Source organism: Herpailurus yagouaroundi, unplaced genomic scaffold (assembly GCF_014898765.1).
Source record: "Herpailurus yagouaroundi ecotype Mexico unplaced genomic scaffold, PumYag 140, whole genome shotgun sequence".
Taxonomy (NCBI): domain Eukaryota; kingdom Metazoa; phylum Chordata; class Mammalia; order Carnivora; family Felidae; genus Herpailurus; species Herpailurus yagouaroundi.
In genome coordinates, this window is record NW_024412395.1 from 76,537,290 (window position 1) to 76,554,405 (window position 17,116).

At 36.0% G+C, this 17,116-nt stretch overlaps 1 protein-coding gene across 4 annotated transcripts in view; it reads right to left on the reverse strand.

The window, feature by feature from the left end:
- Positions 1 to 17,116, reverse strand: part of SF3B1 (splicing factor 3b subunit 1) — a 60,244-nt gene that overhangs the window by 17,890 nt on the left and 25,238 nt on the right. For 2 of the 4 annotated variants that reach the window (XM_040475757.1, XM_040475759.1), the window contains exons 3-8: positions 10,010 to 10,176; positions 8,226 to 8,330; positions 7,723 to 7,837; positions 5,806 to 5,885; positions 4,272 to 4,442; positions 428 to 665 (exon numbers count right to left, since the gene is read on the reverse strand). In XM_040475757.1, coding sequence (XP_040331691.1) covers positions 428 to 665; positions 4,272 to 4,442; positions 5,806 to 5,885; positions 7,723 to 7,837; positions 8,226 to 8,330; positions 10,010 to 10,176 — 876 coding nt within the window. Of the gene's footprint in view, positions 1 to 427; positions 666 to 4,271; positions 4,443 to 5,805; positions 5,886 to 6,192; positions 6,249 to 7,722; positions 7,838 to 8,225; positions 8,331 to 10,009; positions 10,177 to 17,116 lie in introns of those variants that run through there. The other 2 variants (XM_040475758.1, XM_040475760.1) reach the window with 2 other exon arrangements.

Genomic DNA, 17,116 nt, shown 5'->3' on the forward strand with positions numbered 1-17,116 from the left:
AAAAAAAAAAAAAAAAAAGAAATCTAGTCCTGAAATCACTATTGCACTATATGCTAACTTGGATGTAAATTAAAAAGTAATTGGTTTTTTAAAAAAATGAATGCACTTAACACCAATGAATTGTACACATAAAACAGTTAAAATGGTAAATTTTATGTTATGTATATTTTATCACAATAAAAAACTAAGTTATGGTCTACAATCTTTTCTTTCTCCTAATGTTCTTCCTAAAATAAATATTAAACCTTTTCAAGAAGGGAAAAGAATTAGGCATATGATCTGCTTAGTCCTTTATGTGTCCGCAAAGCAGCTGATTATTTACCTGTCTAGCCAGGACTAGAGATGTAAACAGATTTCCTCTTATAAATGTACCACTCATCAAATCAATACTTCACCCAAACACACACCCAGACTCCACTAGAAGTACCTCTTTCTGTTTTGGGGGTCTCATCCCATCTGTTTTTACGAGCACTGGAAGTTGCACCTCCATGGCCTGGTGTTGCATGGCCTGGTGTATCGCCGCGTCCAGGAGTAGCAGCTCCCGCTGGTGTGTGGCTAGGTGTAGGATCCCATATTTTTGAGCCTGGGGTTGCTCCAGGAGTCTCACTTCCCTTTGCACGACCTGGTGTCTCATCCCATCTTAAGGAAGGGGTATGTCCGGGGGTCTTAACAAAGCAAAAAAAATACCTTTATTTCATACACCTACACATTCACATAAAAATAACTAGAAAATTTCTATTAGGAAGATAGTAAACAAATAAACGTTTTAGTCTTCTTCTGTATAAATGAGAGTAAACTACCCTGATTAAAAGATACCTACTTCATAGCAAATATGTCTAAAGACAATGTAAAGTTTTAATTTTGAACAGTTTTGAATAAAGCCCTAGCTTAAAAAAAAATGTATTTTGGGTTATGAACCTTGGATATGCCATTAATATCTCTGTAGCTTTTAGAAAACCACTAAGCTTTCTCTGTCTGCCATCTGCAATCTAAACATTTCAGCTTTAATGATATCATTGCTACTTCCCAAACTAGGCTTAGAGACATATACCTAGAAGTTCTCACACTAAGGAAACACTATTTTTGTGTTTGTGTTCAATTTTGTGTGTGTTTTTAGTTAACATAAGTATGTTTTGGATCACCTGGGTCATAAGTAGATACTGCCACATAATTTTAATCCTTGAGATTTAAAATCACATTTGTAGTATAATTCTAACTGAAGTTGACAAGCTTATTAGTGAAAAAAGATTAGAAGTGGAGTGAAGTAACCAAAGGTTCCACTATAGTTTGAACAGAGACAAGTGGTGGGTGATTCAGGGCATCAGACAGCCCATGATAACAAAACAACCTGCACAGTGGAGACAATACAGTATCAAACTATCAGGTGGTTCAGTGTAAGCCCACAAAATTTGATTTAAGACTCAAGTATTCCATATAGGTTTTGTAATATACCTTTATGTATTTATTTTAAAGCTGAATGCTCTCTATCCAACACAAGAATTCTACCCAGCTTTACACCTGCAAATTTACATGAATACCATAATTAAGACTCAACAGTTTTTTTCTTTTAAAAAGATTTTATGTATCACTCAGGGTTGAGAAATTTTCAATTAGGTGAATGAAGCACATGAATTGTTCAAAATCTCATCTTGGCAACTGCTCCTCCTGCTGAATCAGGGAAGAAATAAATTTTTTAAGTATTTATTCATTTATTTTGAGAGAGAGAGAGCATGTGCACACACACAATTAGGCTAGGAGAGGGAAAAAGAGAATCCCAAGCAGGCTCCGTGCTGTCAGCACAGAACCAGACACGGGGCTCAATCTCATTAACCAAGAAATCAGGACCTGAGCTGAAATCAAGAGTTTGATACTTAATGGACTGAGCCACCCAGGCACCCTGGAAATAAATTCATTCTATTATCCATTATAATTCCCACAGTTTTGGGGTGCCTGGGTGGCTCAGTTGGTTAGGTGTCCAACTCTCAATTTCAGCTAAGATCACGATTCCAAGGTTGTGGAATCAAGTCTTAACGTCAGGCTTTGCGCTGAGCATGAAGTATGCTTAAGATTCTTTCTCTCTCCCCTTCTGCCCCTCTCCCATACTCATGCTCTATTAAAAAAAAAAAAATTAAATGCCTATTAAACATCCAAATAAAAGTGTTAGGTCCAAGGAACAGAGGACATGAATGGGATAGATTTGTAAATCTGGGAGTAGTCTCACGGAGATGGTATAGGAACATAGAAATGAGAGGAAGGATTGCTTTTAGATGGAAAAGAGGTCCAAGGACTGAGCACTAGAACACCCCCAAAGTTAAAGGAAGCCGAGGAAGATCTCACCAACAAGACAGGAGTCAGTTAGGAGAGTATTAGGAGAATCAAGAGAAACTCAAGTTCAGAATCTAAGAAAAGGGAATCAAGTGATAGCAAATATCACTGATATGTGATAAATGAAATGATATGATATGTATAGGATATGAGGATTGAAACTTGATCTATGGATTTACCAAAAGGATGTCAAATGACCTTTGACAAGAGATGTTTTGGTGGAGTGGTACAAGCAAAACACCAGATAAGGAGAATGCAAGTATAGACAACTCATTCAAAGCATTTTGCAGTGAAAAGTCAGAAATGGCTAGAAGGGGATGTGAAGATCAAGGAATGGTTTCCTGTAGTTTTCTGGTTTTAGAAGGAAAACAGGTAAAATGTGTTTGCTGATAATAATCTAGAGAAAAAACTGATGTTACACAAAAGTCTCTGAGTAGTAAGAAGAGATGGGAAATAGTACATAAGCAGAAGTTGTTCAACTTGCATCAACACCTCATTACAGAAAGAAAAAGTAGATGAAACCAGAAACAGGCATACTGGTAGATTTCATAGTGGGAACATGTTTAAGTTTTTCAATTATTTCTACTTTAAAAAGGAAAAATAGGAATTAATATCATCATATAAAAAGCTGTTAAGAAGGTACTAGAAGATTGAAATAACAAAGAAATTCTCTGGGAGTGAGAGAGACAGAGAATTACTGCTTAATAGAGTTTGCTCAAGGTGATGAAAAAATTTTGAAAATAGCGGTGACAGCTGTACAACATTGAGTGTAATTAATGCCACTAAATTGTACATTTAAACATGGTTAAAATGACAAATTTTACATTATTAATGTTTTATCACAAGTTTTAAACATTTTAAAACAGGGGTGCTTGGGTTGCTGAGTCTGTTGAATGTCCAACTTCGGCTCAGGTCATAATTTCACGGTTCGTGAGTTCGAGCCCCACATGGGCTCACTGCTGTCAGCACAGAGCTGCTTTGGATCCTCTGTCCCCCTCTCTCTCTGCCCTTCCCCCACTTGTGCTGTCTCTCAAAAATAATTAATTAACATTAAAAATTTTTTTGAGGGGTGCCTACATGGCTCAATTGGTTGAATATCTGACTTCAGCTCAGGTCATGATCTCATGGCTCGTGAGTGTGAGCCCCGTGTCAGGCTCTGTGCTGACAGCTAGAGCTTGGAGCCTGTTTCCAATTCTGTGTCTCCCTCTCTCTCTGCCCCTCCCCTATTCATGCTCTGCCTCTCTCCTTCAAAAATAAATGAACGCTCAAGAAAAGTTTATTTTTATTTTTATTCTTTAGAATAAAAACAACCCCCAAAACGGTTCTCTAGGAAAATAAACTGACCAAGGAAATGCAGTAGCACTGCCAATGTGACACCTGTGGTCAGATGCTTAAATTATCCATCTAGAAAATAAGGAAGATCATTGTATTATACTTAACCTCCACAATGTGACGTACTGAAATATCTATTTTAATATTCCAAAAGGGACATTCCTTTATTCCAGGTTATGGACTTTACTGTGTCTTCCCTCCAAAACTTACGTTGAAGCCCTAACCACCTATGTGTATTTAAAGATTGGGCCTTTAGTGAGATAATTAGGTTAAATAAGGTCATAAGGTTAGGGCCCTAACCTGATAGTACCAATGTCATTAGAACAGACACCAGAGGTCCCTTGCTCCCTCCATGTGCACACAGAGAAAAGGCCATGTGAGGACACAGCAAGAAGGCAACCATCTGCAAGCCAAAAAGAGAACGCTCACCAGACCTCAACCCTGCTGGCACCCTGAGGTTGACTTTAAGCCTCTAGAACTGTGAGAAAACAAATGACTACTGTTTAAACCACCATTCTCTGTTCCCTTGTTAGGTCACCAAGAGTAGACTAATACAGTACATGAGAGGGATAAACTAAAAATAATAACAATCATAAAAAACAAAAATAAATTACCTCTGCTTGATCCCAACTTGATAGTTTTTTAGGAGTGGCACCAGGAGTCTGATCGGCTGTTTGATCCCAACGCCGTTTTCGTTTTGAGGGAGGCTGGGACGCTGCTGCTCCATTGACAACTTTTAATTCTCCAGCTTTAGCTTTTTCTGCTAGTTGTTGCCTAATTTCTCTCTAAAAATATTTGAATAAGCACTAAGTATCTCTAAAATATTTTCAACATATTCCCATATAATCAGCATGGTCATTTCCATTTAATGTCATTTTCTTCATTCTCTGTTCTATGCTGCTACTGGTAGTCCCATTCTTTATATCTTTTTATTTTCTGTATTTCTAGTCTTTATACAATGCCCTTCTGCACAACAGATAAGTACAGAATTCATAACACAGAGCATCTTACTTTAAATACACTTAAATGAAGTAAAATCTTCACTGGTGGAGAATCAAAATGCTTTAAAAAAAATTTTATGTTTATTTGAAGGAGAGCGAGCAAGAGAGCAGCAGAGGGGCAGTGAGAATCTGAAGCAGGATCTGCACCACTGATGCAGAGCCTGACACAGGGCTCAAATTCATTAACTGTGAGATCACAACCTGAGGTGAAACCAAGAGTTGGATGCTTAACTGAGTTACCCAAGTGCCCCCAAAATGCTTTCATTGAAAAACAGAGTCTTATTTAAGTTTTATTTAAAACTCTGATGAATAGCAATTAACATCATGTAGTAAGACAGAAAAGTGGCAAAAAGTGAAAACTTGAAAATTTTCACTACACAGAGGTGCCTGGGTGGTTCAGTTAAGCGTCTGACTCTTGATTTCGGCTCAGGTCATGATCTCGTGGTTTGTGAGTTCAAGCCCTGTGTTGGACTTTGTGTTTGTATCATGGAGCCTACTTGGGATTCTCTCTCTGCCCCTCCTCTGCTCACACTCATGCTCTCTCTCTAGCATTAAAACAACTGTAACTATGTAAATTATATATAATGTAATCATAACAAATCCATTTAATTTATCCTATGATTTTAAAGTAAAGTTTAAACCCACTTAATCCATATAACAAATTATATAATTGTAATTAAGTTATAAAGGTTCACTATTAAAACAAATGAAGCAATCACCACAGGCCATTAGGAATCCTTCAGTCTTCTCCACCCATATCCAAACAGAATCTTATGGATGAATTGAAAAGGTTTTTCAAGGAATGCTTTAACTATCTGACTTTGCCTTTACACATCTATTTTGGACACACACCACCAATCCTCCCTACAAATATATCCACCAGGTCTGTGTATGTGTATATATACATACATGCGTACACATATATATATACAGCCAAAAGGCCAAGGGCTAGAAAAGGACATAGAAATATGAAAGTTTAATTTGGGAGGAGGCAGAATTTTGGGTAAGGTTTCCTTCTCAACTTAATTTTTATTAATACTATTAAGACATTACTCGTGTAGCAAATAAAAAGGAAACACAAAAGTATCAATTTGAACTTTCTTTACATTATGTCACAACCACTAAAATAAAAATCCGGTTCACATACCTCTTCTTTGGTTAAATGCTGTTCTCGCATTACATCCATGTAAGTCCTAGCATTCATTTTAGGATCAGGGGTCTTCCCTCCTGCAGAAAAGAACAGCAACAGGACAAGAGTACAATAAATAAAAGATAATTAGGTTCAACTGATTTATCTTCCCTGCTCTAATATTATGTTATTCCATAATCATTTAATTTATTTTTTGATGGAAAACTTTAATAATTATACATCTTACTTTTTATTGAGTTTGCTGATCAATTTAACCTGTTTGAACACAAACATATCTACAGCAGTTTAAAACAAATATTTTAATGCATATAAAAACAAAATGACAGCACAGTTTAGAGTCTTCAGTAGTGATGGGTTCCTGGGTTGCTAATCCGGAATACGTACACTTTCGTGCCTTTGTCTCCATCAGCAGTTCTGACTTCAAGCAGCAGAATAGAAGCCTAGAAAATTATCTCTTTACCATTAGTAACACTTTGGAAAGATATTTATATTCAAAACATTACCTGTTGCAAGCTGTTAAAATCCTGACTACAAATAACTATAACTAGATAAGTTCTCCATACAATGTTCTAAAACAGTTATAGTTTAGAAAATAGTTTAGACTTTTAAAAATACACCTATAATCTGATTCTGATCCCATGTTACTAAAAAGGGCTTCATTCTTTTTAAGTTTTGTTGGCTCCAAAACATTTTATTTTCTTAGAAAGTATAAATTACAACTGGAATATTACTTGAAATATATTACTTCTACCAGTTATGTTGCACACTGAAGAAAAGTGGTGTACAAAGAGATGTGTTAGTCTCTTGGTTAAAGTTTCAGTATTTGCTTTTCAAACTTCAAAATATCTTAAAGAAGCCCAAACAGTACATAATAAGATTCAGAGGCACATTGAGTTTTAGAAATGTGGTAATTTGCTATACAAGTAGTATAGCATCACAATTTAGGAAAAAATAATAAAATTCTAAGACATTTCCTATGCTGAAGATCATGCCCAATTGATAGTGTCATTCTTTCTGACACTAGCTCTGATAAGACTTCCTTTGGAATACTTTTTCACCATAATCTAGAGAGGATGTGTTGAACTGCACCCTTAAGAATGCAGACAGGACTGGCATATAGCAGTACTGCTGTAGGAAAGAAATTAAGGACAGTTAGTATGGGCCTGTGAATTCTGACATACATGTTTAAATCAATTACAATTATGCAAGTAAAAAAAGAATATCCCTACTAATTCATGCAGGCTGAAAGTCTAATTTGTAAACCTGCAGCAGAATCTAATTCTAAGAAACAGGCACCTAATTCTGCTTTTGAAACTCACTCACCTGAGGAAAGCTTCCATCAGGCTCACTATGCCCCTTGTGCTGACCTGCACACTAAAATTAGCAAAACAGACTCCAACTATTAAAAATACCAAAGTCTTTTTGTATATATACTTTTCTTTTAACTTTAAGTATGCTTAGAGCAAAGTAGGTGCATTTACTAAACTACATTTAGAGCAATACAGGGGGGAGCTCTAATGTGAGAAACAGTTTCTCAAAAGTAACAAGCCTAAAAGTCTAGGATTTGGAATGAAAACTTTCAATAGTTTGAAAGTATTTTGAGCAGAAAAACACATTTGTTCAAAGTATAGAAAGCGTACCCAAAACAAAAGTAAAAGAAAAACCTTTAACCCTTTGCGTTTCTATGGCATTGGCTCATTATTTTCTTGTCCTTCTACCTGGAAAGAAAACTTGCATTATAAAGATGAAGAAAATGGCATCTGTGACTTCAACCAAATCTATACAAATCTATAATAAGGGGGATTTTAAAAAAGAAAAGCAAATTCATAAGCATGCCAAAAAAAATCAAAGGGCTAAAGACAACTTAAGACAAATAAATTCCTGAAAACTTATAGAAAAGTGGGAAAGAATTACCATCTGCAAAAGGATCAAGACGCTCTGGGGATATTATCATGGTCCGCCTGTGCTTTTTGTATTCATCTTCCCGGTCAGCAATCTTTGGAGGTCGGTGCTCAGCAAATGGATCATACTGAAAAGAGGTATGTCTCATTTAATACCCACTTTATTAAATACCAAAAAGAGTATCATAAACAAAACCCAGAATGTTATATATAAAACATGTAAAAATGTTAAATGCCTACTAATAAAAGAAATATATTTTATGGATGTTAACGTGAAAAAATGACATATGGAAATGAGACAATAAACATGTCCACATCTGCATAGTTCTTCATGAAATGATTACCTTCATAAAACAAGCTAGGTACTATTTCTAATCCTCCCAAATCAACTCAAGACATTCTAATAACTTGTTTCTAAAATACGTGGGCTTCCATGGGAATTGAGACATTGTTTTCCTTATGAATAAACTCTGATTTTAATTTTAAACAGAGGAAGAAGAAAAAGAAAACAATCACCTGTTCTGTTGATTGTGGTATATCATTAAGCAATGCCACAGGGGCATGATATCCTGGCTTCTTCTGACCAAGCAAACTTGTAGATGATGAGTAGTCATCGTCATCCTGCAATGAAATGCCCCCCGGAAAACCACAAAAATGTCAGAACTTAAAAATGAGAAAGAACATGCAAATTCAACATGGCATCGAAACACTTACTGACAGGGGCACCTGGGTGGCTCAATCAGTTGAGTGTCTGAATCTCGGTTTCGGCTTGGGTCACGGTCTCATGGTTCATGGCTTCAAGCCCTACATCTGGCTATGCACTGAAGGCGAGGAGCCTGCTCGGGATTCTCCCTCTCTCTCTGCCCCTCCCCCTCTCCTTGCGAGTGTGAGCAGTCACTTTCTCTCAATGTTAAAAAACAAAACAAAAAACCAAAAAAACCCAACTTACTGATAAAGTGATGTCTAAGCCTTTGTTCATAAAACTTGTAAATACTTAGGTCTTCTTTCAACTCTTAAACCTATTTTAAAGAAATTTTTTACTCTTTTAAAAATATTAAACCAGGAATGCTTTCTGTGGAAGTTAACTGAAATAAAGCAAGTATGGAATTGAAAAACCTGAGCATTTTATTTTCTCACAGAAAGCATAATGAAATTTGTTTTTCAAATTTGGAAACTGCAAACAGCTTATTTAAAACTCTCCAGTTTCCTTGATTTTTTTTAAATGATTTTACTTTTAAGTAATCACTACACCCAACGTGGGGCTCAAACTTACCGCCCCAAGATCAAGAGCTGCATGTTCTACTTGAGCCAGCTAGGAGCCCCTCCTTGTTTTTTTTCACTCATTTTTTTTTTAAACATGATTTAACACAAATAAAATGTAATTAATTTTAAATGTATTTGTTCCCTTAGTAGTATATTTAAACAGACCAAAGTGATATTCTTACTTTACTACTGTAAGAAGCGCAACAGTGCATTAACTCCCAAGATCTTAACACCTCATTTATTTTAGTCAAAAATGAAATCACAATTTCCTCAGCTTCTGGGAACATATAGCCATCACTGTGTTTTACCATGAAGGTCTAATAATGCTAACAGAAGCCTGACTAGTCTCTGGAAATTGTACCTTTGGAACTTTTATTAAATTTTTCTTAAAAGAAAAAAGTGCCAACTAAAAATGTGGCTTGAATTTCACAAAAACAAGTCTGATAATCTATAACATAAAATGTTTGCTACTGAATCACACAAAAATGACTATTTCACCAAATATGGATGTTTGGCATGGCCTAACAAAATAAGCTCTGTGGAATATATAAAAACATTTTGAAGGACATATTTCAAAATGAGAAGTGGGTAGTCATCCTCCAGAGTAAATGAAAAAGTCCATTAGCATCATTCCATTCATATTAAGACACCAAAGGGAAAAAACACACAACATCAAGCAAGCATAAGTCTGAAGTCAAAAGTGGCAAGGACAGATGGCTATCTACAAGAAAGTTGACTCACACTGGCTACTCTAGAGCTCAATAGGTCACAATAGGGATTTATTTTACAATGGTTAATGATTTGCAGGTCCTTTACTAGATAAACTAGTTTTAACATAAAGATTGAGAACTGATCACTTCTAGAAGTTTCTGGATCTTACAGAGGAAGGACACCTAATAGTTTTATCCTTCAAAAGAAAGATTTCCCAATGCCCCAAATCTTCCCAGATTAAATGAGAGGATTAAAATAGAAAATTCCTTTATATTTCTTGCTCTTTGTTAAAAAAATACTTGACTCTTGTACACTTGGTAACTCACATCTTCAAGTTCAGTTGCAGCAATTGATGTCACATATCCAGCAAAGCGGCTGTCACTTCCACCATAAATTTCCTGGTCATAATAACCTGTAGAATCAAGGCCCACTCCTTGAGCTTCATCAAGAGCTGCCTTCTTGCCTTGAATTTCTCGAATCTGTGCTTCAATATCTGTAAGAAATTAAGATTTTCTTAATTTTCTAAACAGACCCAACACAATGCAGTTCTCTAGTAGAAATTATCAAAGTAGTCTTCTAAATACATAAACTTTAAAATAATTATAATACATAAGGAGTTAGAACTATTCCTAGTACTGATTTTTAATACACTTAATACACCTCAACCTCAACAGACAATACTCGTATACAGAAGATATGCTTACCATTTCATCAACCACAATCCATTCTTACCTTAAGAATGGGTTACCAAAGTATAAGTTATTGTTGAATTCCAAACCTTTTCCCAAATGAAAAAATAATATTGTCAATGTTGTTTAGGGACTAAGAACAATATTCAAGATAATTTAAACTCAACAATACCAGAAATGCAAACACAACAGTACTATGGAGTGTGGGTCTCAAACTACATAGAATGTGCAACAAATGGTCTCTAGATTTTGTCAAAATGCAGTAGGCCTGGATCAGACCCAAGTTTCTGCATTCCTAACAAGCTCCCAGGTGATGTCCTAAACATCTAGGATTACACTCCTGGGAGTAAAATAATAAAGGATAAAGTCTAAATTCTTTAGCCTAGAATTCAGAGCCCTACACAGTTTGGCTGCAACTACCATGACATTAGTTTTATGATTAAGAGTCTGAGCTCTGGAACCAAAATGTCTGCCTTCAAATAAAGGCTTTCTCTACTAATTAATGTTATTTCACCTCTGTGTCTCAGTTTCCTACAACTTGAAGTTTTTTTTAAGGATTAAATGAGATAATGAACATGAAACACTTAAGCACTCCACCAATGAATTAACTCTTGCCACATCTCACCCTCCAGGCACTGTGTTCTTTCTATCCATTGGTCTGACATTTAGAAGATGGACATTTGATGAATGAAGTTCTCAACTGATTCCCAAACTTCCCTATTTTTAATTTTGACATTTTTCAAGACTAAAAAAAAATTAAAACATACAATGAACATCTACATAGTATTCACCTATTTTCATCAAGTGTTTACATATATATGAGATATAGCAAATATTATATATGTACATGACTTTTCTACACCATTTAAAACCCCTACTATTTCAGCATGTATTTACAGGTCTAAGACATTCTCCTATATAATCAAAATAGTATTAACAGGCTCAAGAAATCATCATACTAGTAACAACCTTTCTAGATGTTCTCTTCTTTGGTCCATGATTCCATCAAGAACCTGGCAAGGCACTGAGTTGTAGTAGTCTCTTTTAAATAGACTAGCCTTCCAAACTTTTTTCTGGTCTTTCCCAATACCAGCTAACTTTAAATTCCAAACTAATGTTTCATTGTAATAATCTGAATACCTAGGTGTTTTAAGAAACAAAACTTTTTACAGCTACTGGTTTCTTTTGTGGCTTAACAAATAGATGTTTCAATTTTTGCAGGCTTATTACCTTCAACTGAATCAAAACCCTCTGACACCAGGCACTTTAAAAAAGCTCATTTACTAGTTTGCAAAGACCAAAAGAAAAAGATTCAAATGCCCAACTCCACACCCTCAGCAAAGGGAGAAAAACCTCCACTGTTCAAGAAGGGTATGGTTTAAAGCAGAAAATATAATAACATGATCTAGTCCAAAGTACAGCTGGGCCATGTAACTGTGGGACCAAGTCTCAGAAACTCAAAATAATGGAACAGGGTTTACCACTGAACTTAGCAGCTCCAGTTTGTAACCACATCTCAAAATTCTTATGGTGTATCCACAGCACTATCATCTCCACAGTTGCTACTTTTTCCTGCATCTCTCCCCTCAAAACCATTACAGCAGCCTAGGTGGCCAGAGGCCCCCACCATGAGTAATCACAAATAGAAACATTGTCATGTGAGCTGGGTGGTTTATTTTACTATTATTTTACTAATCTACTTCTGTTTCTATTTGAAGTAGTATATATTTTTTAGAAGTCTTAAATCCACATTTGCTCCCCTCACTCACCCCTGAAACTTTTTGTCCTGGAGCACAGAAGAAACCTCAGTGGATAAAAAGACTGGCTAAAGGGTGACTAGAGATTAAGCCTTTTCTTTTTTCTTTCCAAAAATTTCCATTTCTTAAACGTTTGAGAAGAACATTAAAAAAATATATTTTTTTTTAAACCGCTAGATGCATGGATCACCTTTAAGTAAACAAGTTCTTTTCATGGACCACAAATGCTACTGCCATCAGGATCCAGACAGGACACACAATGGTGAATCAGGCCAGCCAAATAATCTGCAATCTCCCCTCTACAGCATCAGTGTAGTCTACTAACAACCTACATTAAAGTCACCTGGGGCACCTGTTACAGGACTGACTCCCATGCCTCAGACCCATTAAGTTGGAACCACCAACTTCAGAGCCCAGGTTTCTTCATCAATATATATTTTGTGAATAAACCCAATTTTATACTTCCATTTTTCTTTAAAAGAAAAAAAGGGAGACAGAGAGAGAGCGAGAGCCCACGTTTCTGTATCAGTAACAAACACTCCAGGAAATTTGTACATGGCCCTTGACTTCCAGCTCCAGCCTACCTTTACTTTAAAATTTCCAATTTGGGACATGTTATACTTTTTTCTAGCTCATACACAACAAAAAAGCAATAAAGAGGTGCTGTTTCATAAAAACCACATCACAGCATACATATTGGGCAGCTTACCCTCCCCCCGCTTCACACACACACATTATACATTACGGTTTTATTTTCCTTTGAAAGGATTCTTCTAGAAGTTTACAGCAGCTAGTACACTATTTGGATAATACATTTATTCAGGAACTACTTTCATCTATTCAATCTTACCCACTGATTTTATGTACTTAAGGATAAGCAACAGAGTTTTCTAATTACAAAAATACTCAAAATATTGAATTTGTGTTTGTATAAACTCTATGTATTTTATGACTGGATTCCTATTAAGTAAAATGTGGTAACAAAATCACCTAGGGGCTAGGCAGCTCTCTGTAGTTAATTAATTCTGAAGGGAGTTCATTAGTAAACTTCTACAAGTTGTATATGCAAACCAGGTACTATATCTGCTTGAAATTACGGATAAAAATTCTATATACCTTGTAAGTTTTATTTATGCACTGTAAACTGCAGCACATTTACATAAGCATCACATCCACAAAATTAAGACAACAGATTCCCCAACATTCAGCAGTTATGCAAATAAATGACAGAATTAAAACTCAGAAATTATTTAGTAAACTATGTGCCAAAATATGAAATAGAACACACTCAATATTTATAAGCAAACAAATGTATCATTTCACTTATAAACATTTATAAAATGTATAATCAAGTTATTATGAGTATGATATTTTGTTTACAAAATAAATAAAATCTATGGCACAAATATGGCAAAATATTGAGAACTGGTAAATCTGAGCAATATTCATTATTTTTCCTGTACTTTTCTGTAATGTTACACTATTTCATAATTAAAAGGTAACTTTCAATCAGAAGCCATTAAAAATTTTTCCAAAATTTTATAAACATTTTGCACCTCTGGGAAAGACAAAATCGTCTCTTATGTTCAAAGTTGTCGCACACAAAATTATAGCTACTGGCATGCAGATATTCCTGTACTTTAATTGACTAAACGTAGGTAAATAGATCATTTCTGACAACAAATGCTAAGATTTGTTAGCAACAATGGGATTTAAAAAAATGAGGCAGCATACAAAAAAGAATAACCAGAGGGCCAAAATGTTAAATAAAAGACTTGAAGCAGAGAAAGGAGGAAATGTTTATGCTAATCTCTCCCTACTTCATTTAATTCCTTTCCAATTCAGACTCCCTGTAGTTGAGACATTCAGATGTGAAGATGAAGAAAAATGGATATGGTCTGCTAGTCACTGGACAAGAGACTAGGAGCTCCTCATGGGCACACATACAACTGCCAAGAGCTGGCACTCTAATCCATCTGAACCCTTAAATACTCCACTCTTCAAGATATGTTAATCAATATTTCTCATTATCAAGTAGTATTCCTATGTACTACAGCATTCAGGCTGCTTGCAGTCTGTAAAGATTACAAATAAGGCTGCTATAGAACATTCACATACAGGTTTTTATGTTAATACAGGATTTAATAGCACTTGGGTAAATACCTACTCTTTACAGATAAATATCTAGTCTGCTAGGTTTTAAAACAGTATGTGTTTAAAAGAAACTTACAGAGGTGTCTGGGTGGTTCAGGTGGTTAAGCATCTGACTCTTGGTTTTGGCTCAAGATCGTAATTTCACAGTTCATGAGCTCAAGCCTATGTCTCTGCACTGACAGTGCAACCTGCTTATGATTTCCCTCTCCCTCTCTCTGCCCCTCCCTGGCTTGCGTGCTCGTGATCTCTCCCTCTCTCTCAAAAAATAAATAAAAGAAATTTACAAAGTCCTTTTGGTGGATTTACTTACACAAGTTTGAGCACAGAAGAGAACTGAACTATTCTGTATAAGAGAAAGAATCATTTTGAGAGATGAAATGGAGGAAATTAACAGAACAAGTAAAATGAAGAAAAGCTAATTCCAGTTTAATGGTGTTAAAAAAGGGGAGGTTATCAGGAGGCAGATATATCTAGTGTGGGTTCCTAAATTATCTGATTTTCCAGATTAAAGCTTCACTTCTGTTCCCCACCCAACCATTCTCCTATTTCAGTAAAATCTCTGAAGAAGTGAGAGGAGGGGGACCATATACAGTACAAATCTTCGTTACTGGTGCTGAAAACTTAAAAACAAAGCAGGAATTCCCCATCATGAGAGCATATTTGGAATCCTAAAACTGAAGTTATGGATTGTCCTTCAATCCATAGATGGCATAGTCTGATAGTGGTTTATAAAAAACTCAAAAGTCTTATTAGACAAGAAAACAAAGTACTAGTTAAGCATTAGACTTGTACACCACAGTCTGTAAAGAGCCTCACTAAATGAGGAGCCCTGAGGGTAAATAGTTGAGAATGAGGTTTTTCTTAAGCTGATGTTCCCATTTTAAGATACAAATATCACAGGGACTCATGCAAAACTACTTCAGGTAGAAGGTAAACCTGTTAGAAAAATTGTGAGAGTACATTCATTGCCATTAGAATTATAGTGGGAGAGGCACCTGATTTTACAAATCCTTTGTAAGATTTCCTTGCCATGGCTAGTCCAACCTAACCCTGAAGTATGATTTCAGAACTGTGTTCATTCCTAAATCCAATAATTTTCTTGGCACCTCCCTTACTTGTGGGCCTCCCGACATCTTAACTGCAGCAGCAGTGAGGAGAGTCTTAGAGGCAGTCATGGGTGTTTTCACTGCCCTCTTTCCTTTTCCCTGCAGACTATGGGAAACTACAAAGTAAGGGCGCTGCAACAAATAAATTGCAAGGAAAAAGAAACATGGAGGAGGAACATAAAGATTTAAGACTAATCCCTGTATGGGATTTATTCGGAACTTAAACAAACTGTAAAAAAAGTTTTATAAGGCAATAAATAAAACAAAAATATATTTTGTTATATTAATTTTAGGTGCAAAAATGGTATTTTTTTTTTAAAGTCTTTACATTTTAAGGGTGCCTGGGTGGCTCAGTCAGGCGAGCATCAGACTTTTGATTTTGGCTCGGGTCATGATCTCACTGTTCATGGGATTGGGCCCCCTCCCCACAAGTCGGGCTGTATGCTGCCAGCACTCAGGCACACACGCTCATTTGCACACTCTCAAAAAAATAAATAAGCATTAAAAATAAAGTTGTTAAATTTTATTTTTTTTTTAGTTTATTTTGAGAATGAGACTGCATGTGTGAGTGGGGGAGGGGCGGAGAGCTGGAGAGAGAATCTCAGGCAGGCTCCAAGCTGTCAGTGCAAAGTGAGGGGGGGTGGGGGCGGGGCTGGGCAGTGCTCAATCCCACAAACCAAACCGTGACATCCTGACCTGAACTGAAATCAAGAGTCAGGCGCTCAACCACCCAGGAGCCCCCAAAGTCCTTACATTTTAGAGACACACACTGAAAAATGTATGGATAAAATAATACGTCTGGGATTTGCCTCAAAATAATGGGAAGGGTGGTAGAGACCAGAATACAGGTTAATCAAAAGTGGACTCATGTTTGTAACTGTTGAAGCTAGGTGATGGGTGCAACATGTGGATTCGTTTCATTGTTCTATTTCTGTATATGTTTGCAGTGTTCAATAAAAAGTTTAAAAATTTTAAGCGTGTTTTTCTGAAGTTTTTCTTTTTCCTCATTTTTGGTTCTTCTTTCTGCTAGCCCCTTGAAACCAAGGCTTGTGATCCCATGAAACAGAAAAATAAAAACTCTCTCTTCATTGAAATGGAATCCTTTGTTAGATGTAACCAGATTTTTTTTGTTTTTTTTAGCTTTTCTATGTAATATGTTCAACCTTAAAAGTCCCAACTCTTCTCCACCTTGTCATTTCTTTTCTTTTCTGGCTTTATTTATTTTGCTGATGATAATGTAAAATCTTAACAAATGTTAAGATATAAACATACATTTCAAAAATAAATTTGTTCCAATGATCTACAGAAAATAAATATTGTTCAAGTGAAACTCCCCTCTTTTTGGAAGGGATTTCTGGATCTTAAGCAGGCTTTCAACTATCAACGAACAAATCCTTCCCTAAAAGATAGATATAAATTAACTGTGTATTAATGAATAAATCTGTGAGCCAGCTCACTTGGTATCTCAATTCATTTCTTTTTATTTTTTATTTTTTAACGTTTATTTATTTTTGAGACAGAAAGAGACAGAGCATGAACAGGGGAGGGGCAGAGAGAGAGGGAGACACAGAATCTGAAACTGGCTCCAGGCTCTGAGCTGTCAGCACAGAGCCCGATGTGGGGTTCAAACTCAGGGACCGTGAGATCATGACCTGATCCAAAGTCAGATGCTTAACCGACTGAACCACCCAGGCGCCCCTCAATTCATTTAAAATTGATTTCCACTT